The following is a 24,140-nucleotide window of genomic DNA, read 5'->3' as shown; positions in this document are numbered from 1 at the left end:
ACCTTGGGCCCTTTGCACTTCTTTTGGTATTGCTTAATTAGAGAGAGACTTGAGTTTTGAGGTTAGGTGTGCCTTTGAATGTACTAATGATTCAGTACACACTTCAGCAAATAATGAAATACAGTATTTTGACAAGTGTAATATGTAGCACAATAACTCATACACATTTCGTTATCCTATTTAAGTATTCAATACTGGTATATGCTAAACAAATCTTGCCACCCAAATGTACTACAAAGCTTGTGCATATTTTTCTTTTCCTAAATGGTTCTATTTGAAATTACGATGAAACCTGTAGATAGATAGACATATATCATATATGCTAATTTTCCGTAACATTGCTAACTGATCGCTAAATTATTGGAATAGTAGAACACCAGAAAAATGTGAATGATCTTTTTGTGGTTAAAAGGGACCTTCAAACCACTCAACATTGTTTTTGTAATTATTTTTCAAGATAAATGATCTGTAATATTAAACCAAAGAAATCTGATTACATTTACTCTCTAGGTGAAGAAAAGCATTCACAGTAATCAAATTAAAAAGTTAATTTTTCATTCTTATGGGATTGATTCACTTTCCAAATGGATGTTATAAACAGTGATCTGTCAAGACTTGAATATATTAGTTATTTGTGAAGTTCTCCACCATTTCATCTATGCAATCAGTTATTAGCCGTGCTGTTAATAAGAAGCAAAAGGTCTAACCAGGCGATACATTTTAGTGCACAGTATGACATTGAATATTATATATACTGACCGAGAACAGACAAAACATTGAAGTACCCAATTTGTGTTCCCACATTAGAAAATAATCGGGATGCCCAGTGGTCTATTCAACAGTCTATTGCCCAGGGCAATGTACTGTATACAATGACACCCTGTTGCTTTTAAGTGGGAGTTAATTCTTATATCAAAAAAGAAATGCTGGTTCAACAAAAAAATTACTTAAAAGAAAAAGAAACAAACTTGGAACATTTAAACTTAAGTATATATAAGAATTAAATTGAGTTTTATGAATAAGTTGTTGACTGTAAAGCAATTTTCAGGCAGGCCTTTAAATAGGTGCCGAGCACTCTCGCCCAAAATAAGCAGGAGGCTGTTCAAATATTCAAATCAGGGTCCTAATCCAGTTGTAGGACCCCGATTGCCATTTTCACGTACAATTGGGCAGAGCATGTTCCATGCACGCTAGGCCAGTTATACCAGGTGTTGAGCAGCCAAACCAGTGATTCCTAAAGGCCCAATCTCATTCTTCACCCCACACACACTCACCACACATTGCCCTGACCTGTCAGCTGGCTCCTTGCAGATTTGTGGGACACTGGCACCAGTACTGGGATAAGAGGGAGCTGTTCCGTTTGGACAGGCTTCACTTGAACCATGCTGGGGCTAGAGTCCTGGTGAATTGAATAACTATGGCTGTAGAGAGGGCTTTAAACTATATAGTGGGGGGAGGGTCCAGGTGAGCGGGAATTTAAAAAGTCAATGAGAAATGAGAAAACAATAGAGCAGGCTAGAGATGGGGGAAATAATAACCAGAGTGTGACAGGAAGGGACAGAATGTTTAAAAATAAGAGTACAACAGAAAATGGGGCCCAAACAAGGAGAAATGGTAAAAAGACAAAGTTAAAAGCTCTATATCTGAATGCACGCAGCATTTGTAACAAGATAGATAAGTTGACGGCACAAATAGATACAAATGGGTATGATCTGATCGCCATTACAGAGACGTCGTTGCAAGGTGACCAGGGCTGGGATCTGAATATTCCAGGGTATTTGACAATTCGGAAGGATAGACAGAAAGGAAAGGGAGGTGGGGTGGCTTTGTTGGTAAAGGATGGGATCAGTGCAGTGGTGAGAAGTGATATTGGCTCAGAAGATCAAGATGTAGAATCAGTTTGGGTGGAGATAAAAAATAATAAGGGGGAAAAGTCTCTGGTAGGCGTAGTCTACAGGCCCCCGAACAGGAGCAATACTGTTGGACAGAGTATAAATCAACAAATAATGGAGGCCTGTAAAAAAGGTACGGTAATAATCATGGGTGATTTTAATCTCCATATTGATTGGACAAATCAAATTGGCCATGGTAGCCTTGGGGATGAGTTCATAGAGTGTATCTAGGATGCTTTCCTAGAAAAGTATGTAATGGAACCAACCAGGGAGCAGGCTACCTTGAATTTGATACTGTGTAATGAGACAGAATTAATAAATAATCTCATAGTAAAGGATCCTTTAGGAAAGAGTGATCATAACATGGTTGAATTTCAAATTCAGTTGGAGGGTGAGAAAGTTGTATCTCAAACCAGTGTCCTGATCTTAAATGAGGGCAGAACTGGCTAAAGTGGACTGGAAAAATAAATTAAAAGGTAACTCAGTTGAAATGCAGTGGCATACATTTAAGGAGATATTTTATAACTCACGACAAAAATATATTCCAGTGAGAAAGAAAGATTTTAAGAGAAGGGAGCAAAGGATGGTATCAAATTGAAAACGAAGGCATACAATGTTGCCAAGATTGGTGGGAGGCCAGAAGATTGGGAAATTGTTAAAAACCAGCAAAGAATGACTAAAAAAATAATGAGAGAGAAGATGAATTATGAGAGTAAACTGGCAAGAAATACTAAAACAGAAAGTAAGAGCTTCTACAGGTATATAAAAAGGAAGAGAGTAGCTAAAGTAAATGTTGGTCCCTTAGAGGATGAGAATGGGGAATTAATCATGGGGAAGTGGCAGAGACTCTGAACAAATATTTTGTATTTGTCTTCACGGTAGAAGACACTAACAACATCCCAATAATGGATAATCAAGGGGTCACAGGGAGGGGGGAACTAGAGACAATCGCTATCACTAAGGAAAAAGTACTTGGTAAAATAATGGGACTAAAAGACGACACGTTCCCTGGACCAGATGGCCTGCATCCCAGGGTCTTAAAAGAAGTGGCTGCAGAGATAGTGGCTGCATTGGTTGCAATATACCAAAAATTCCCTGGACTCTTAAGAGGTCCCAGCAGATTCGAAAACCGCAAATCTAACACCCCTATTTAAGAAAGGAGGGAGGCAGAAAGCAGGAAACTATAGATCAGTTAGCCTAACATCTGTCATTGGCAAAATGCTGGAGTCCTTCATTAAGGAAGCAGTAGCAGGGCATTTGGAAAATCATAATGCAGTCAAGCAGAGTCAGCATGGTTTTATGAAAGGGAAATGATGTTTAACAAATTTGCTGGAGTTCTTTGAGGATGTAACAAGCAGGGTGGATAAGGGTGAGCCAGTGGATGTAGTGTATTTGGATTCCCAGAAGGCATTCGATAAGGTGCCACATAAAAGGTTACTGCATAAGATAAGAGCTCACGGAATTGGGGGTAATATATTAGCATGGATAGAGAATTGGCTAACTAACAGAAAGCAGAGAGTCGGGATAAATGGGTTAATTTTCCGGTTGGCAAAAGGTAACTAGTGGGGTGCCACAGGGATCGGTGCTGGGGTCTCAACTATTTACAATCTACATTAATGACTTGGATGAAGGGACCGAGTGTAATGTAGCCAAGTTTGCGGATGATACAAAGATGGGTGGGAAAGCAAGTTGTGCAGAGGACTCAAAGAATCTGCAAAGGGATATAGACAGGCTAAGTGAGTGGGCAAACATTTGGCAGATGGAGTATAATGTGGGAAATTGCGAGGTTATCCACTTTGGCAGGAAAAATAAAAAAGCAAATTATTATTTAAATGGAGAGAGATTACAAAATGCTACAGTTCAGAGGGACCGGGGGGTCCTTGTGCATGAAACACAAAAAGTTAGCATGCAGGTGTAGCAAGTAATCAAAAAGGCAAATGGAATGTTGGCCTTTATTGCAAGGGGTTGGAGTATAAAAGCAGGGAAGTCCTGCTACAACTGTACAGGGTATTGGTGAGACCACACCTTGAGTACTGCGTACAGTTTTGGTCTCCTTATTTAAGGAAGGATATACTTGCATTGGAGGCAGTTCAGAGACAATTCACACGGTTGATTCCTGAGATGAGGGGGTTGACTTATGAAGAAAGGTTGAGCAGGTTGGGCCTATACTCATTGGAATTTAGAAGAATGAGAGGTGATCTTATTGAAACATATAAGATACTGAGGGGGCTCGACAAGGTAGATGCAGAGAGGATGTTTCTCCTCGTGGGGAAATCTAGAACTCGGGGGCATAGTTTCAGAATAAAGGGTCGCCCTTTTAGAACTGAGATGAAGAGGAATTTCTTCTCTCAGAGGGTCGTAAATCTGTGGAATTCTCTGCCCCAGAGAGCCGTGGAGGCTGGGTCATTAAATACATTTAAGGTGGAGATAGACAGATTTTTACAAGATAAAGGAGTGAAGGGTTATGGGGAGCAGGCAGGTAAGTGGCTTTGAGCCCAAGATCAGCCATGATCTTATTAAATGGCGGAGCAGGCTTGAGGGGCCAAGTGGCCTATTCCTGCTTCTATTTCTTATGATCTTATGAAGCCAGACAATTTTCGGCCTACCAAAACAGGAAAGCTGCAGTGCCCTCTTTGTGCCCATTTTGGATCAAAGTTAATAATTAGCCCCATAGATATTTTTCACATCAATCCACAGAGCTACAATGTATGCACAGCTGAAAAATATGACTCAAAATGAACAACAACTTGCCTTCCACTTCCAGGGTTAAAACCAAAATAATGCTCCTTGCAGTGGTCACAGTGTATCCCAGTCACTGAAGGGTCTCGACAAACACATTGTCCTGTGACACCATCACAAGTCTGATGCTTTGATCCTATTGGATGGCACTCACATGGCAAACAACCAGTGAAATTAACCGAGGGAAGCATAAAACCTAAAAATGCATAATGAAAATTATTTAACACAAGTATGCAATAGATGGCTTTACAGATAATTTCCTAAACAGTTATAAAATAATAGATACAGAAGATGTGTATATAGATCATTAACCCAACTAAATCTATCTAGTTAAAATCTACTTTTATCTTAACATTATTTATTGTTGACAGAGAGGGTGTATGCACCAGCATACTACACCACAAGAAGGCAGGCTGCAGGTTCACATTCATGATTCCTCACTGATGCCATTTCTGATCTCTACCAGGAGACACTAGGCTTCAGCCAGGCATCTCTGCACAGACAGGGAGGAAAATGTGTGGGTGAGTCACCTCAGCCCATTTTCATGCATTCACCAGTTACATAGCAGCATTGAGAAAAGCCTGAGAACAATTCCCTTGTCCGATTGTTTGGCTAAGAAACAGAGCATTGTGCAGAGGGTGCCTAAAAAAATGAGAGAAATAAATGACAAAAGAAATGGGGAACAATGTCAAATCTATTTTTTTTTAATTCTCTGTTTCAAAAATGCTTGCAAAACTTTATTGAATAATTATAATCAGTTTTGTATTCAATTTAAACATAATGGGGGTGAAATTCGATAAAGCATAAAAACGGGCGTGGGCATCGCGCGATGTGGCGATATGCCCACTTCCGTTGAAAGGAGCTCGGGCAGCATGTCAAATTTGTGCTGCCTGCTAACTATGATTGTAGCACACAGCCCAGCACTGAATGCACTGTTGACAGGCTGTGTGCTCAGCAGGGGGCTTAAGTTCTTGATGGTCGCATGAGGCTAGCTTTAATTAAAGCTAGCCTGCGCTTCTTAAAGGCAGTCTGCACCTCTTAAAGGTGAGCTGCCTTCTCCTGATCAGAAATGTTAAAAGTGCTTCAGCACTGATCCAAATGCCTCAACAGGCCAGGGAAAGGGCACCTAGGGTCTTGGACACAGCACTCAGACCTGTGGTCAAGGTCAGTAAATGCATCTTCAAAAGCCATCTCCTACCAACTGCACCACCAGCCTCACACACTTCTCAATGCACGACCCCCTGCCCCCCCGCCCCTCATCACTCACCTATTAACAATCTATACCAAACACAAGGCACACCTCACCTTCCTAGCTTCAACTCACCCCCTTGGAGGAGACAGTGCTGGACATTCTTGGCAGGGGCATGGCTGAGCCCTTGGCCAGCGGTAGGGCTGAAAGAATACAAGATGCCGGTAACCTCATACGTTATCCTCGTTCTCACATCCTACTTCCCACTTATCCCACAATACCATCTGATTTACAAGTTGCACATGGTGTAAGCATGCACCTCTTGCTTTCCCGCCTTCACTCACCACAGCCCTACCCTTGTGCCTTCCTCATTTCAGGCATCCAAGAAATCCAGCCTGCCCAGCCAGTGATTGACCAAGAAGGGGGAGAGGAGAGTGAAGAAGAAGAAATATTGCCACTTGATTTCACATTCCCAGCCACCAGCTCCTTGAGGTTGTCCTGCAAGGCCATCTGCAGTCTCCTCCACAAAGTCAGCAGCCTTCCACCAGCCATGCTGTAGCCACTGGGGTAGCACTGCGTAAGATCACCAGGATAGGCAAAGGCACACGCAAGACAGTCACTAAGGGAATGCACAAGGATGATTAGTTGATTTTTTGATGTAATATTTGATGCATATATGGATAAAGTTGGATTGGAAAGTTTGCTTTGTGGTGGCTTTTATTTCAGCATTGTGGCTGTGATGGTCAGTAACAGTAAGGTGTGGGATAAATGTTCAAAGGGGAATTGGGATGGTGTTCACTGGTGCCACAGGCGGATGATTCGATACCGTATATCCCAGCCAAAAAGGGGCTGTTTGGGTTGCCACCTTCCCTCTGCTTCCTCCTCTTCTACTTCCTCCTCCTCCTCTTCCGCTTCCTCCTTTTCTGCTTTTTCCTCTTCTGCTTCTTCCTTTTCTGCTTCTTCCTCTTCCCTCCTCCTCGCTCTGCGAGCCTTTGCTGCCTCTGCTCCATCTCCATGTCATGCTGCAGCCCAAGGGGAACTGCAACTAGAGCCCCCAGGACTGGGAGCGAGTGGTGTACTCAGAGGCCTTGCTTTAAGAGCCAAAGCCTTGCAAATGTCCAGCAGCACTCCCTGCACTCCCTTCACACTTTAACAACTTTTTAAATGTATTACACCAAACCACTACTCAAATAAAATGTAAATAAACCACTACAAAAGCAAAAATCTAAACTTACCCTTTAAGAAGCACTGGTGGGGGTCCGTCGTACAGCTGAACATACATTCAGCTGTGCGTGCTTTGGAGAGGGCATTAAAAGGACCGTCGATATCCAAAAGAACAGTTCGTGCATCAATTCAGTGTTGCATGCTGATTGATATCACGATCTCACTAATTACTGTACTATATTTGCAGTGCGCGCAGGCAATGGCAGTGCTGCCGAGCTGCCCAAAATGGTGGCTGCCACGTTCCGCGCTGGAAGTGAGTGGAAGCAAGGTGGCCACCATTTTTTCACTGAAACCGGCCTTATCAGCTTCCGCCAAGTGGCCTAATTTTATAGCCAATTTCTTATTTTACATGTACAGTATCTAAAGATTGATCAGATGTGTAAAGTCCACGCCTCAATAATACACGGACTTCGGGAGAACAATTAAACAGGTATTTCACTGAACAGAGGGTACTCTTTTGTTTGGACCCAAAAAAACAAAAACAAATTGGACTGTAAATTAACAAAAGTTCAACTAAAACTTAACAAATCAAATTAAAATCTGGTTTTCCGGGTTGATGATGCACTCCAGTCCCCGCGGCGCCCACCGGTCGCGGAAATACTCAAGCGTGCCGGCGGACACCGCGTGCTCCATCTCCAGGGCCACCCGGGCGCGAACATGGCCGCGGAAGAGAGGCAGGCAATCCGGCCGGACGACCCCCTTGACCGCCCGCTGCCTGGACCAATTGATGGCTCTTTTAGCCAGGCCCAGGAGCAGGCCTACAAGGAGGTCCTCCAACCTGCCTGCTCCCCTCCGCAGCGGGTGACTGTAGATCAAGAGCGTGGGACTGAAGTGCAACCAAAAATCGAGGAGCAGCCCCTTCAAGTAGTGAAAGAGGGGCTGCAACCTGTCACAATCGACATAAACGTGAAACACGGACTCCTCCAGGCCGCAAAAAATGCAGGCGGCCTGGGAGTCCGTGAACCTACTTAACACCATATTGCACGGGACCGCTCCATGCAACACCCTCCAGGCCAAGTCCCCGATGGAACAAGGGAGGACTCCCGCGTAGAGAGCCCTCCATTGGGGTCCTCCGCCGGTCGGCAAGACGCCACGCCAAGGCGTGTCCGGACGGCAGACGAAGATGGCAAAGTGGAGTGTGTGCAGGAGCAGCCCGTACAGGAAACCCCTCCGCGCGGAATGAAAAGGCACGAAGGGTATTTCCTCGAGACGGCTCAAGTTGTGAGGCGCCGGTTCCCGAGGGGAGTTTCGGGACCGGGCGCCGATGAGGAATTCCGTCCGAACGGGGGTAAGCTCGGACGGGATCGTCCCACATGCTTGAGCCGCCTCGATACACCTAGTGGAGTCGGGGCCCAGTGCCACTTTTACCGACTCGATGGCTTCGACCGCGAGCCGGACGTTAGCCCAGGACAGGCGCCGCGCCAGCTCCTCCGGCACCATCCAGCCCGCTCCTCTGCCATCGAGCAGGTCCCCGACTCTGGTCACCTTGCCAGGCACAGCCCTGCCCTCCGCCAGCCGCCCGAACCCGCGGTCGTGGAGGTGCAAATTCCTGAGCAGCGGCTCCCAAAGGAGAGCCGCCGCTCCTGACGGGGGAGAGCTCCGCCTGGAAGCGACGTAGTTCCAAACCCATAGCAGTTCCGGGTAGAAGACAGGCAGCTCCCGCAGGCCGGCACGCCTGCAGCTCACTTTCACAAACAGGAGCTGCGTGTCGTAATTGAGGCCGTGCAGCTGGCGGAAGAAATACGTCGCGAGCGCACACCATCTCGGAGGATTCTCGACGTACAGGTATCTCTGCAGCGTCTGAAGACGGAAAGTCGCAGCCTGGGTGCGAAGGCACACCAGCGCCTGACCGCCCTCCCTAAGTGGGAGACTCAGAACCACGGCAGAAACCCAGGGCTTCCTGTTGTCCCAGAAGAAGTCGATGAGCTTCTTCTGCATCTTGGCGACAAACGCAGGGGGAGGGATCAAAGTGACCAACCGGTAGCACAACATTGCGGCCACCAGCTGGTTTATGACCAGCGCTCGACCCCTGTAGGACAACACTCGGAGCAGTCCTGTCCAGCGTCCTAGGCGAGCGGTGACTTTGGCCTCCAGCTCTTGCCAGTTCGCCGGCCAGGCGTCCTCGGCAGGGCTAAGGTAGACTCCCAAAGAGTGGAGGTGCGTGGTGCTCCAGGCGAAAGGCCTGAACTCCTCCGGCAGGGAGTCCACCCGCCACTGACCCACCAGGAGTCCGGAACATTTCTCCCAGTTGATCTTGGCGGAGGATGCGTCCGAGTAAATCTGCTGGCATTCCTGCATCCTCCGCAAGTCAGCGGGATCCGTGACCGTGAGGAGCACATCATCGGCGTAAGCCGAGAGGACCACCTCCACGCCCGGCCCTTGCAGAGCCAGTCCCGTCAACCTCTTCCGCAAGAGGCGCAGGAAAGGCTCCACGCAAATGGCGTATAACTGACCGGACATGGGGCATCCCTGACGCACCCCCCTCCCGAAGCGAAGGGGCGCCATCAAGGACCGTTAACTTTAATCAGACACTCCGCGGCAGCGTACAGAAGTCGGATCCGGGCGACAAAATGTGTCCAGAACCCGAATGCGCGCAGAGTCCCGAAGAGATACTCATGATCCACCCTGTCGAACGCCTTCTCCTGATCCAGGGAAAGGAAGGCGACCGACAGACCAGCCCTCTGGGAGTGGTGGACCAGGTCCCGGACCAGATGGATGTTATCGTGGATGGTCCGGCCCGGGACCGTGTAGGACTGGTCGGGGTGGATCATGTGGGCCAGCACGGTGCCAAGGCGAGCAGACATGGCCCTGGCAAAGATTTTATAGTCCGTGCTGAGGAGGGAGACCGGGCGCCAGTTCTTAAGGAGGCGGAGATCGCCCTTCTTAGGCAGCAGGACAATGACCGCCCTGCGCCAAGAGAGGGGCATCTCCCCGGTCGCCAAACTTTCCCCTAGGACCCGCGCGTAGCCGTCCCCCCAAGACTTCCCAGAACACCCTGTGGAACTCCACGGTCAGCCCGTCCAGCCCCGGGGACTTTCCCCTAGAGAGCTGGCGGAGGGCGCCGGTCAGCTCCGCCAGGCTTAGCGGAGCGTCCAATTTTTCGGCGCCCTCCGGGCTGACCTTCGGCAGGTCCTCCCACAAAACTCTGCGCGCATCTTCACTGGATAGATCCGGAGAGAACAGAGCCCCTTAATAGGCGCGGGTCTCCGCGCTGATTCCCTCCGGATCCGAGACCAGTGATCCGTCGTAGGCCAGCAGCCCCAAGAGCTGCTTACGGACCCCCCGTCTTTTTTCCAGCGAGTAGAAGAAGGGGGAGCCGCGGTCCAGGTCCCGCAGGAGCTGGATCCGCGACCTCACGTACGCGCCTCGGGACCCGACGAGCTGCAGGTCCTTCAGCGCGCCCTTCTTCTCTTCGTACACCTTCCGCAGGGCCAGATCCTCGACGACCTGACCGAGACGGGACTCCAGGTCGAGCACCTCCTTCTCCAACCGCCCGACCCGGGCCTCCCGCCTCTTGGTCAACCCCTTCGCGTACTCCTGACAGAAGAGACGGACGTGAGCCTTGCCCACATCCCACCATAGCCTCAAGGAGGGGAAGCCCCCCCCACTTCCTTCTCCAGTCGGCCCAGAACCGACGAAACGAATCCCGGAACCGCGCGTCCTCCAGCAGCAGGTTGTTAAAATGCCAGTACACGGACCCCCCCCGCGCGCGCAGCAGAGCGAGCTCCGCCCACACCAGGTGGTGGTCCGTGCACGGCACCGGCCGCATGGAAGCCGCCGGAACGCAGGAGACGTACGCCCGGGAAATGTAGAGGCAGTCGATTCTGGACCTTCCTCCCCCAGACCTCACGCTAGTGAAGGCGCTGGAGTCGGGGTGGAGATTTCGCCAGACGTCCACCAAGTCGAAGGACCCGAGCAGGTCCCTCAACTTCTCCATCGCCGCCGGGCTTCGCGGGGGACCCGAACGGTCCCTCGCCTCGAGGATGCAGTTAAAATCCCCCCCGAGGATGACGCACTCGCCCGCGCCGACGGAGCCCAAAAGAGCGGACACTTCTTCGAAGAAGCGCACTTGCTGCGCACCGGTCTGAGGGGCGTACACGTTCACTAGATAGAGCGGCACGCCCCCCAGGCAAACAGTGACCTGGAGCAAGCGGCCCGGCACGTGCTCCTTGACCCCCAAGATCTCCGGCTGAAAATGCGGGGCCAGCAAGATAGCCACCCCGCTGGAATTGTTGGAGAGGTGACTCATGCTGACCCCTCCTTGCCACTCCAGGAGCCATGTGGCTTCGTCTCCCGGAACGGTGTGGGTTTCTTGCAGGAAGCACACCGCATACTTCCCGTCCCGAAGGACCGAGAAATTATTGAATCTGCGGCGCGCCTCCCTGCTGCCGTTGATGTTGAGGCTGGCTATGGTTATCTTCATGTCAGAAGCATAGTGCAACCTCTACATACACCTAACGGGGGGAGTGAGCGCAGCCGCTGGTCAGCCGCCACTTCCTCAGCAGCCCAGTGAGGAACGTTCTGAGTCGACGCAGCTCGAGCGGGTTCACGCCCTCGTCCGCGCCCAAGATTTTAACGGCGGCGCGGACGGACACGATGAGCAGCGCCAGCTGCGACCACCTGTCGAGGGCCAGCCGGATCTTATTGTGCCGATCCAGGCACGTGGCCATAAAGTCCCGGAGTTCCCTTACGGGAATGAGGGGAGACTCGGCGAGGAGCACGAGGTCATCCAGCGCCTCGTCGGCGTTGGAGTCCAAATCATCCTCCATGCCCATCACCGAGTCCCCATCCTCCTCCAGGGGGTCGTCACCAGCGGCCGACCCATCCGTCACGCAGTGCGCAGCGAACGGCTCGGCCGCACCAGCCGGCCCCGCCTCCGCCCGGATCCCACCCCCAGGATCGGCGGCAGAGAATTCCTCCCTGGGCTCCTCTAGGGGCGCCGGGCCAGAAGACGGCGGCGGTTCGGAGTCCCCCCCCGCCTCAGATGCCAGAACGACCGGAGAAACCGGGGAGAGAACAATTCCCAGCTCCTCCAGTACGTCCGGCACCAGAGACGCAGCCAGGGGGCCATCCTCCTCCCCGCCACCAACCTCTGACCCAGCGGATGGGATGTTTTGAATTAAAACCTCTACCAGGACGAGCAGCCCCTGGGAGATGTCTGGGTCGCATTGGGCGAGCTCATTTTCCTCGAGCTCGCCCGACCCAGACCCTAGGCCGCCCGACCCGGCGAGGGGTAACGGCACCGATAAAATGTCAATCTCCGCTGCGGGTTGTCCCGCGCCCACCCCCACGGGCAGGGTCTCGTCCCCATCCCCGGGAGGCACGTGCTGGACAGACACATCTGCCTCAGCCTCCCGAGGGTCAGGCGACTCCTGCCGATCGCCGGTGGTGATGACAGCGGGGGGGGGGGGTGCGCAGTACCCCCGGCGGGTGACGACTCCCCCTGCTCGGAGGGACCTTCCTCCTCCCGGTCCTCCTTTTTAGCACGGAGGGAGCGAGGGAGACCTCCATGTCTGCAGAGGCCTCCTCCTCAGCTCCCTCTGGCGGAGCAGGTTTGTCGGGTTCCTCGGGCCCGAGCCCGGCCGCAGGTATTGGCGTTTCCGCTACGGCGGTTGCGGCCACAGGCTCGGGCACGAGGCCCCTCCCACTTGCGTCTGCCCCGATTAACTCCACGAGGAGCGCGGGTGTAAGGGGCTTAAGGGGCAAGGGCTGGCCCTCCACGGGGGGACCCGCCCTAAGGTGTTTTGATTTTTGCCGCGCCTCCCTTCCGGCCGGACGCGCTCCCTCCCCCCTGCCGGAGGTCTTGGTGGCATCGGCCTCCGATGTCGACCGCGCATCAGCGGTTCCCGACGCGCGGGCAGATCCGGGGGGAGAAGCGGCGGCGGCGCCAGCCTCGGCCGCACTAGATGATCTGGCGGCCTTGGAGGCAGGGCAGTTTTTCTGAATGTGCCCCACCTCCTTGCAGGCGTGGCACCGCACACCGTCCGATGTCCAGAAGACACAATAGGCAGTCCCCTCGTGGTGGACGACGAACGCCCCGTCGGTGTCCTCCTCCCGTGCCAGCTGGATAAACAGCTGGCGCCGGAAGGAGAAGACGTGGCGAAGGCTGGCTTCCCGGAAGCCGAGCGGGATGGGCGTGATCCCCGACCTCACCTCCCCAAGTTGGCATAAATGGGGGAGGAGGAGCTCACCAGGAACATAGGGCGGGACGTTCGAGATGACGATCCTCTGCGCGGTGGCCTCGAGAGGATCCACTGGCAGGGAGGGCCCACCCACGGTGAGCCCCTTGGCGACGGCCAGGGACACCGCCCGCTCCGACCCCAGGAAGAACACAGCCTTCCCGTACATTTTTGAGGCCGCGATGATGGCTGAGGGGCCGACAACCCCAGCCTTGACTTTAACGCAGGCCTCAATGGTCATAGTGGGGTGAGTGTAGCTCTTCACCCCAAGCTTTTTTGTCATGAGTTTAAAAGGTGACGGGGCAGCAGAAGCAGCGGGAGCAGCTGTGGCTGTGGCTGCCACTCCCGCATAAGTCCTGGCTGGCCCCGCCACCGGCGAAGATGCAGTCGCCATTATGGGGTGTTTTTATAAGGGCTACACTCACCCCAAGTCACAGGCCTGAAGGTGTTAATGGCCTCAGGTATTTTTTTGGTCCTCTATTGAGCAGAGGGAGCTGTTTAAAATGAAGGCACACCTCTCCCCTTATTGATTGAAATTGGGAGAGGGGCCTTCTCCCCTCTGCTCAATAGGCAATTAATAAATAGAGATGAAATTGAGGTGCCTCAGAGAAAGAGGCAGAGAGAGACAAAGAGAGAGAGAGAGGGGGGGCGGGTGGGAAGGAGGGAGGCCGCAAGGGCAGGGTTGCCACTCAGGATGGTGGGTGGGTGGGTGTTGGCAGGGGTGCACTCTCCGATGGAAATTTAAAGTCTTTGATGGTGGTGGTCTTCTGGCAGGGGGAGAAGATGTCTTCACCTGGGAAAGCTGGAGATGCCCCAGGCTCAGTCCCACACCAGGTCTTAACAATGTAATAAATGAAATTGGACTTTACCTAGGCAGCTCCAGCTGTCCCAGGTCAGGCAATAGAAGGGGTGCTTATTAGTGGTGTGTGTGGCCTAGTTTTTAATAAGAGCCACACACACACACAGACACCCCTTGATGTTCCGGCCGTGTTTCTTCTTTTCTCCCCCCACCTAAAATACAAAGTCTTTGGGAGAGTGCCCCAAATAACACCCACCTGTAGATGTTCTGAAAGATGATATTCCTCCCTCCTTCCGAACAGTTGGTGTTGGTTGATGGTGGTTTCTCTCCCCTCTCTCCCTCTCCTGAAGTGGAGGCCAATTTGGGGAGGCAGTAATGGGAAAGGCCTCTCCCCTGGTTGATGTTGTTGCTGGCCTCCTTTCTCCTTCTCCTCCTCTGTCCTCTCTCTCCAGGCACCTCTGTTGTTGTGATGATGATGGTGGAGGTGGTGGTGGTGACCTATCGTTGTCCTCCTCTTCCTGGTCAGGAGACCACCACTTTCCACTCTCCACTCTCCTGGTTTGGCTGCTCCTTCTCCTCCTGCTGACTGAGGCAGCTGCACAACCAGCAATGCTGAGAATGAGGTCTGAACAGGAGGGGAACGTCAGACTGAAGTACAGAAGCCTGCTAGGGCCTTTTTATACAGGGGTGGTCACTGCCGGTACTGCAGTATAAAATCAGTTCTTCTCTTAAAGGTACATACACAACAAGATGTTTTGCTGGCTTTATGAACTATATAGCAGGAATATAAGGACAGGAATAGCAACCTGATATCTATAGGTTAATCTGTAGTGTAGGTAGTATTAGTGGTAAAATTCTTAATGCACTCGTATGACATGCCTCCATTTGCTACTTTAACAGAGGCATTAATATTTTAAAAATGAAAAGCAACTGCTCATCTTATGTGTTAATATAACACTGTACAATTATATAAATTTTCTTTAAAATACTTTATGACCTTTTCTTAATTTTGTGTTTTGGATTACAAATATATGGAATCAAGTTCCTATATTTTGGAACATATAAGCTTTCCGTGAGTGCACAAAAACACAGATCAAAAGTTCCTCTTTGAAATTATAAAGGCTGCATCATAAATCATTAAGGGCTGAAATTCCTGTTTTAACAGAAAATGGGAGATGCTTGTTGTTCTCTGTAATTAAATCAATAATGAAATCACATTTATGAAATCACACATTTCAAAACCACATATCCCCACAGTTTCCTTAGCGGGTTATTAATTATGTTGAAAAGCAGACATGCTCCTGTTTTTTGTTAAAAATTGAATTTCACACCACAGTCACTGTAAGCCATACTCATTGCTCATTATCCATTTTGTCATTGTAAAACCTAAATTTATGCTTAACTAATGCAATAGAATGCAACCTAGCTCTTAGCCAGTGTGAATACCTATGCATTCATTTGACTCATTTTTTTAGTATTTGTCTTTTGACTAAAAAAATCTCTAACATATAGAATTAACTAGAAGTCACGAATTATGGAAATAATTAGATGGGATTACTTACAAACTATTATTGTTTGTAAATTAACTGGTTTATTCAGATAACAGTGTTTAGATAAAGTATTTTACTAAATGAGAACAAGAAGTAGAGATCAGAAAGTAGTCAAAATTACATAATGGGAAAATAATTTTTAAAAATTTACTCTATGATTATATTGTCTGAACAAGCTGTAAAATAAAATCACAAAATTTTATTCCGAGTCAAGTTGTCATTTATTTTATCAGCAGAAAGGACCTAAATTAAATCTCAACTAATTTAACAGTGATAAATATAAACCAATTATTCCTTGGGAATTAAATTTTGTCTAGATGAAATTTTAAGGAATAGGCAATTAACTATACATTCTGACATAACTGTGAAATGATCATTTTGTGAAGAACCACTATATTAGTCATTATTGTGGCAATTTTTACTGGTGATCTATTATTTAACTCTTATCTATATAAATTACATTTAAAATTCAATCATATACAACAGAAAATTGTTTTATATATTACCATGGTATCAGACTGCAGATAGTACAAAGGTGATTCCTGATGCTAGACTATTGCTGCCGATTGTATGCATACTCTTTTTTTTCAATTCTGAAAGTATCTTTTTAGAGAAAACTACTGTAACTACAGTAGAATATCATTAATCTGAATATCACCAGTCTGTGCAGATCAGTAATGCAGACTGGGAGTGGTAGATTTGAAATTTGAAAAGAGCACCTCTTATTGCATTATCGATGCGGTAGTGTAGTGGTTATATTACTGGTAATTTTAAAGGCTTGAACTACTAATCCAGAGAATGTGAGTTCAAATCTCACCATGTTAGTTTGAGAATTTGAATTCAGTTAGAAGAAAAAATCTGGAAATAAAAGCTAGTATCAGTAAATGTGACCATGAAGCTGTTGGATTGCAATAAAAACCCAATTGGTTCACTAATCTTCCATCTTTACCTGGTCTGGCCTATATGTGACTCCAGTCCTGCACCAACATGCCCTCTTAACTGTTCTCTGAAGTGGTCTAGCAAGCCACTCAGTTGTATGAACCCACTATACAGCAGTTCAAGAAGGCCCAGCACCACCCACCTCTGCAAAGGGCAATAAATAGTGGCTTTGCCAGCAACACCCACATCCCAAGAATAAACAAAATAGTTTTTTGTCAGCTTGTTTATCTTGCAGAACTTGCAAAACATATCAATGTTGATAATCTACAAAGTACCTTTAGAACTTAAAACTAAAACCAGCCTATGGACCAGGACTGGTTGTGGACAAGTGACATTGCAAGCGTGACTGATTCAATAATTGATTGGACAGCAGAAAATCTCACCATGTTTAAGATAACATTTAAAACCTAAAATCAACAGCAGGTGTTCGGAATGAAATCGGGAAAGGAGGGAAACAATGGGGTAAATTTTCAACTTCACTGCCTGGGTGGTAATCTGACAAGGTGGATCACATGTCCGTTATACAATCCACCTGATTATTATCCTATTGATTTCAATGGAATGAAAATCAGGCAGGTTCTATATGGGTCATGCAATCCACTCCAACAAATTACCTCCCAGGCAGTGAAGTTGAAAATTTACTCCAATGGTCCTTTCTGTGATGTAAAGATACGGGGTTATGGGGAGAAAGCAGGAGAATGAGATTAGTTTTGGATACCTCTAGCAAAGAACTGCCACAGACACAGTGGGCTGAATAATCTTTTTTTCTGCTGTAAACTTGTATGGTTCTAATAACAATGTGTTGGATGAGCAGAATGTACTCCAATCAGTGTTGTGGTCCTCTTCATCACAAAGACTGCTTACTTCCACCTCCATAACATTGCCCGTCTCTGCCCCTTCCTCAGCCCATTTACCCTCATCCATGCTTTTGTTACCTCCAGGCTCAACTACTCCAACACTCTCCTGACTGGCCTCCCATCTTCCACCCTCCGTAAACTTGAGCTCACCCAAAGCTCTGCTGCCTGTATTCAACCTGCACCAAGTCTCATTTGCCCATTTATCCTGTTCTCACTGACATACATAAGAACATAAGAAATAAGAGCAGGAGTAGGCCATACGGCCCCTCGAGCCTGCTCCGCCATTCAATCAGATCATGGCTGATCATCGACCTCAACTCCACTTTCCCGCCCGACCTCCATATCCTTTGATTCCCCGAGAGTCCAAAAATCGATCTATCTCAGCCTTGAATATACTCAATGCCCCTCTGGGGCAGAGAATTCCAAAGATTCACAACCCTCTGAGTGAAGAAATTCCTCCTCATCTCAGTCTTAAATGGCCTACCTTTTATCCTGAGACTATGCCCCTAGTTCTAGACATTCCAGCCAGGGGAAACAACCTCTCAGCATCTACCTGTCAATCCCCTTCAGAATCTTGTATGTTTCAATGAGATCACCTCTCATTCTTCTAAACTCCAGAGAGTATAGGCCCATTCTACACAATCTCTCATCATAGGACAACCCTCTCAAGGCAAGTATATCCTTCCTTAGATAAGGAGACCAAAACTGTGCACAGTACTCCAGATGTGGTCTCACCAAGGCCCTGTATAATTGTAGCAAGACTTCCTTACTCTGATATTCCAACCCCCTTGCAATAAAGGCCAACATGGCATTTGCCTTCCTTATTGCTTGCTGTACCTGCATGCTAGCTTTCTGTGTTTCTTGCACGAGGACACCCAAATCTCTCTGAACACCAACATTTGAAAGTTTCTCACCATTTAAAAAATATTCTGTTTCTCTATTCTTCCTACCAAAGTGAATAACTTCACATTTCCCTACATTATACTCCATCTGCCACCTTACTGCCCACTCACTTAGTCTATCTATATCCCTTTGCAGACTCTTTGTGTTCTCCTCACAGGTTACTGTCCAACCTAGCTTTGTATCATTAGCAAACTTGGATATACAGGTAGACTATCCTTTATCCGAACTTCCGAAAACCTCTAAAAACCAAAAGTTTTTTTGTTCAGCGTAAGTCGTGCGCACGACATGACCAGAGTGGCGCACGACTTATGCTGAGCAGGGCAGAGGGTCACAGAGTTCCCTCCTGGGTAGGAGATTGCAGGCCGAGCCGGGCAGTGTGAAGGAGGTACCGGGAGAGTGAACCCAACAATACAGCGGCCCGTCCGATAGCTGCAGCGGCCCGTCCGATATTCTTTTCTCCCCCCGACCCGACCCGAACCGAACCGTGGCCCGTCCGATATTCTTTTCTCCCGACCCGACCCGAACCGCGACCCGTCCGATATTCTTTTCTCCCACCCCCCCCCCCGACCCGACCCGACCGATATTCTTTTCTCCCGACCCGACCCGAACCGCAGCCCGTCCGATATTCTTTTCTCCCCCCGACCCCCCCCCCGGACCCCCCCCGACCCAGACCCCCCCGCCCCGGACCCCCCCCCGACCCACCCCCCCCGGACCCCCCCGACCTGAACCGCGGCCCGTCCGATATTCCTTTCTCCCCCCGACCCCCGACCTGATTTGCGGGCCAGCTTAGTAGGAGTCAGCCGATATCCGGCTTTCCAGAGAAGCAGGAAGGGGAATGAGACACAGAACAGTCGCAAGAGGTAGCCTGAACTTTTACAATTTATATTAAATACAAATTTCCCAGTCTTATAATAATACCTTCTGAAATCCGAAAAATTCCGAAAACCGAAACTCAGCTGGTCCCAAGGCTTTCGGATAAGGGATAGTGTACCTGTATTACACTCAGTCCCTTCATCTAGGTCATTAATATAGATTGTAAATAGCTGAGGCCCCTACACTGATCCTTGTGGCACCCCACTAGTTACAGCCTGCCAACCTCAAAAAGTTCAGTTTATCCCTACTCTCTGCTTTCTGTCCATTAACCAATCCTCTATCCATGCTACTATATTACCCCCAACCCCATCTTGTGTAATAACCTTTTATGTGGCACCTTATCGAATGCCTTTTGGAAATCCAAATATACTACAGCCACTGGTTCCCCTTTATCTACCCTGCTAGTTACATCCTCAAAAAACTCTAATACATTGGCTTCAGGTCCATCAACACCTCGATTTTAAAATTCTCATCCTCATGTTCAAATCCCTCCATGGTCTTGCCCCTCTCTATCTCTGTAACCTCCTCCAGCCCTACAACCCTCTGAGAACTCTGTGTTCTTCCAACTCTGGCTCTTGTGTATTCCCCAGTTCCTTTCACCGCACCATTCGTGGCCGGGCCAATATCCATCTAGCTCTGAATTCCCTCGCAAACCCCTCCACCTCTCCCTCATCCTTTAAGATGCTCTTTAGAACTTACCTCTTTGACCACTCTTTTGGTTACCTGTCCTTATGTCTCCTTCTTTAGCCTGGCATCAATTTTTGTCTGAATACGTCCTGTGAAGAGCCTTGGTACATTTTACTATGTTAAAAGCGCTATATAAATGCAAGTTGTTGTTGTGATATTAAATGGCACGTCACCATTACAGTTCTCAACTTAATTTCCTGTTCCCGCTGCTGATTTTAAGCTACTGTTCTAGGGTTAATTCCGTGATTGGGTAATTGATCCCAGCAAGGAGTGGCGTTTCAAGCAGGGCAGATTGGGAATTTGTGGTACCGCAGTCCCTGATTCTTCACCCATTATTGAAATGGATGGAAAATTACGAGCTGCTGGCCCATGATATCCCAACCCATGCTCCCTGCAAGTGTCACTCCTCTCTGGAAGTACATGATTGCAGAATCAGTCCTTACTGCCTTTTTAAAAAAAAAAATTAACATTAAAAAGTCACAAATGGGAGTCTTCAGCACTTAAAGCTGAATTTCCTTCTGAACCTCAAAAAATGTGGGGGTTTTTTTGCTTTGTGCAGAGGGTCAACACTGCAAGAGAGGTCCTCTACCCACAGGGGCCAGGAGGCCCTCCAGAAAGTATGATGTGGGACACTATCACCGAGGCCAACACTGCCAGCCGTGTCGCCTCCACCACCTGACTCCAGTGCCCAAAGAAGCTTCATGACCTCTGACCACTGGTTAAGGTCAGTAAATGTATCTTCAAAGCCGTCTCCTACCAACTGAATCACTAGCCTTACACACTGCTCAATGCACAACTCCCCCCGCCAACCCTGCCAATCACTCACCCACCAACAATCTGTACCAATCACGAGGCACGTCTCCCATTCCTAGCCTCACCTCACCCCCTTGGAGGAGATGGTGCAGGCCATTCTTGGCAGTGGCATGGCTGAGCCCTTGGCCAGCAGCAGGGCAGAAAGGATACAAGATGCTGGTATCCTCATATGTTATCCTCCTTCTGGCATGTACCTCTTGCTTTCTCGCCCTCCCCTCACCACAACTCCAACCTTGTGCCTTCCTCATTTCACACACCTAAGAAATGCAGCCTGCCCAGCCATTGGTTGGCCAAGAAGAGGGAGAGGAGAGTGAAGAAGAAAGAAGAAGAAGAAGAAACACTGCCACCTGATTTGACAGTCCCAGCCACCAGCTCCTCAAGGTCGACCGGCAAAGCTATTTGCAGTGTCCCCCACTGAAAGTCAGCAGCCTTCCACCAGCCATGCTGTAGCCACTGCGGCAGCACTGGGTGACATCAGTAGGATAGGCAGAGGCACAGGCAAGATAGTCACCAAGAGAATGCATAAGGGTGATGAGTTGATTTCTTGATGACATATTGGATGAATAGATGTATAAAGTTTGATTGGAAAGTTTGCTTTGTGGTGGCTTTTATTTCAGCATTGTGGCCAAAAGGATGCTGTGATCATCAGTAACAGAGGGAAGGTAAGGTGTGGGACTAATGTTGAAAGGGGAATTGGGGTTGTGGTCACTGGGCCCTCAGGCAGGTGATTCCATCCCGGATATCCTTATCAGAAAAGGGCTATCTGGGTTGCATCCTTCCGTCTGCTTCCTCCTCTTCTGCTTCCTCCTTTTCTGTTTCTTCCTCTTCTGCTTCTTCCTCTTCTGCGTCTTCCTCTTCCCTCTGCAAGCAGATGCTGTAAATCTGAAATTACAGCATAAAATGCTGGAAATACTCAGCAGGTCGGGCAGCATCTTGACCTGAGACCTGAACTCTGTTTCTCGCTCCACAGCTGTTGCCTGACCTGCTGAGAATTTGCAGCATTTTCTGTCTTCTCAGAGGCCTTCCTTTACCATCCGAGGCCTTGCAAGCACCCAGCAGCATTCCCTACACACTTAGAAAACTTTTAACATCTATTGCAGCAAGCCACTACTTCAGTAAAATCAAAAAACCCAGTCCAAAAGCTTAAATGCAAACTTACCTGAAAGATGTGTGTGTCCCTTTAAGAGGTGCTGACAGCACCTCTATGAGTCTGCTTGCACGCTGGCTTTACCTGGCGTGCTTAGGACCCAGCGCCGAACTCACCGCTAGTGTCGAAGTTCGCTGTGGTGACATTACATCACCACTCCGCCATTTTTCTTTGCAGGCGATACTACTTAATGGTAGCGCTACTGGGCCTATGAGAATGGAGGACACCACGGGACCCGCCACCAGCTGGCAAAAGAGCGGTGGCCGCTGCTTTCTCGACATTATGACGCGCTAATGGGTGGCATAAGCCACCCGAATTTCTAGGCCTTTGTGTTTTTAAACTACATCACATAGTTTAATAGACGTCAAAAGTAGCAATTATATACAGTAATACACTTTAGCGTTTTCATAATAGTTACTCTAGATATTTGCTATCTTGCAGCTATCTATAAACAAACGTTATATATTCAGGCCTTACACAAACTATCAGGACAGAATGTTCTACTTTGAATAGCAAAGAAGAATGAAAACCGTAATTGATTTTTCTTCTCCTTAATCCAAGAACACTGGAGGTAACTGTTGTGTCCTCTGCTTGAAAAATATCAACAAAATCAGCGCAGAACAGGGATTGATTCTAGTCCTACATTGGCTGAAGTACCAGAATTTCCCGCTCTCTCACTACATTCAGGTCTTGTATTCAATGTGCTTTTCTCTTTATCAGTAAAATAATGCATTACCATGCTGTACTCTCACTTACCTGGCCGACATTGGTCACACTGTTTTCCGTGACGATTCAGCTGGCAAACACACTGACCATTGCTTTGGTCACAGACAGTTCCTTCCACTGTCCCTGCAGGATCACAGTTACACCACTGACAGCCTTCAAGGTTGGATGAGGTAAGGTTGAAAGTATGAGGAACACACTGATTGCACTGCAAGCCTGTAACATTGGTTTTACACAGACACTGCTCTGTGGATTTGTCGCAATTCATTGCTCTATTCATTGTACCTGCTGTGTCACAATTGCAAGATAAGCAGCCCAAGGAGTTATTCGAATGTAGATTGTAATACCCATCCAGGCAAACATCACACCTCTGTCCTCCAACATTAGGTTTACAAACACACTGGCCTGTTTTAGAATCACATATGGTTCCAAGGACTGACCCTGCTGAGTCACACTCACAAAGCTTGCAGCCACCAGCATCAAGGCCATAGAAATTATCTGTGCAAGTGTCACATTGAAATCCTCTGATGTTTGCCTTACAGTTACACTGACCACTGTATGGGTTACAGAACTGGTTATTAGAGCCTTTGATATTGCAGTTACATGATTCACATCCATCTGAGTTTGAACTGTTCAGGAGTTTGAAACCAAAGTTGCAGCGTTCACACGTTATTCCTGAAAGAAGTTTGAAATACAAAATAATAAAAGTAAGGTCCAAGAAAAGTAAGAACTAGAAATCAATTTTTACCCATACACGCTCATATGTGCAATTTGATCATTTAAAACATTATTTAATGTTCAAATACTAATTCCAGATATTCAACATATTTAAAAAAAATTATAACAACTATTGGTTTTTAAACCTTTCAGAATTAACTTTGGTAACTAAACAATAAAAAATGAAAAAAGGGTGAAAAATACAAAAGCCCTACTTTTAGAGCAGTGTCCTGTGTATCTGATTAACATTTTCTTGCTTTCAGTTACTATAGACATCCAAAAAGTTAAATATATTTCCATTATCTTAAAAAATGCAAATTCCTGTTATATTTGAAAACACTGTATGGGAAATAATATATTACACTAGAATATAAATGCAGTAAAAATTTCAGCAGAAAGCAACTGCTTGCACTGTGATTGATGACTTACCTAAGGCATAACATTTAATTTCAGTAAGAAAAATAAAAGTACGAGCAACACTACAAATTTTAAAGTAACTGTATTGTAAAAAGAGTTATGACTCATTCCAAACTATTAAAATCAGTCTAGAGGGATTCACCTCATCATTTCTAAAAATATACATAGCACTTATTTGAATTTGTCATGCATGTTCATGACAGCTAATCTGTCTCCAGTGTTGCTGAGCAAAGCCTACAGGGCATCGCGTTCAGTTTCTTACAGGGTTAACAAGAAAGTAGGGAGAGGTTTCCAGATCCATTAGGCATTTAAGGCACAATCTCTACCTGTCACTTTTTATTCTAGATAAGTGACCTACTTTACAAATTTCTTTGTATTGAATAATTCATTTACAACACAATTGTACAACCATATTAACTGTAGTAAAAATCAACCTCTTGTGCACCACTCTTGTACCACATACTTCAAAATGTAATGATGTTATGAAGTTCC

General features: G+C 47.7%; 1 protein-coding gene across 7 annotated transcripts in view; it reads right to left on the bottom strand.

Annotated features, from left to right (window-relative positions):
* Positions 1 to 24,140, bottom strand: part of ush2a (Usher syndrome 2A (autosomal recessive, mild)) — a 1,396,947-nt gene that overhangs the window by 1,078,230 nt on the left and 294,577 nt on the right. For all 7 annotated transcript variants that reach the window (XM_085981146.1, XM_085981156.1, XM_085981149.1 and 4 more), the window contains 2 exons: positions 22,548 to 23,189; positions 4,644 to 4,827 (listed from right to left, as the gene is read on the bottom strand). In XM_085981146.1, the coding sequence (XP_085837272.1) occupies positions 4,644 to 4,827; positions 22,548 to 23,189 (826 nt within the window). The remainder of the gene's footprint in view (positions 1 to 4,643; positions 4,828 to 22,547; positions 23,190 to 24,140) is intronic.

Source organism: Somniosus microcephalus, chromosome 3, assembly GCF_052327205.1.
Source record: "Somniosus microcephalus isolate GS21.2 chromosome 3, FLI_Smic_1.0, whole genome shotgun sequence".
Taxonomy (NCBI): Eukaryota; Metazoa; Chordata; class Chondrichthyes; order Squaliformes; family Somniosidae; genus Somniosus; species Somniosus microcephalus.
Note: the sequence above shows the minus strand (reverse complement) of the source record. Positions and strands in the feature narration are given on the sequence as shown.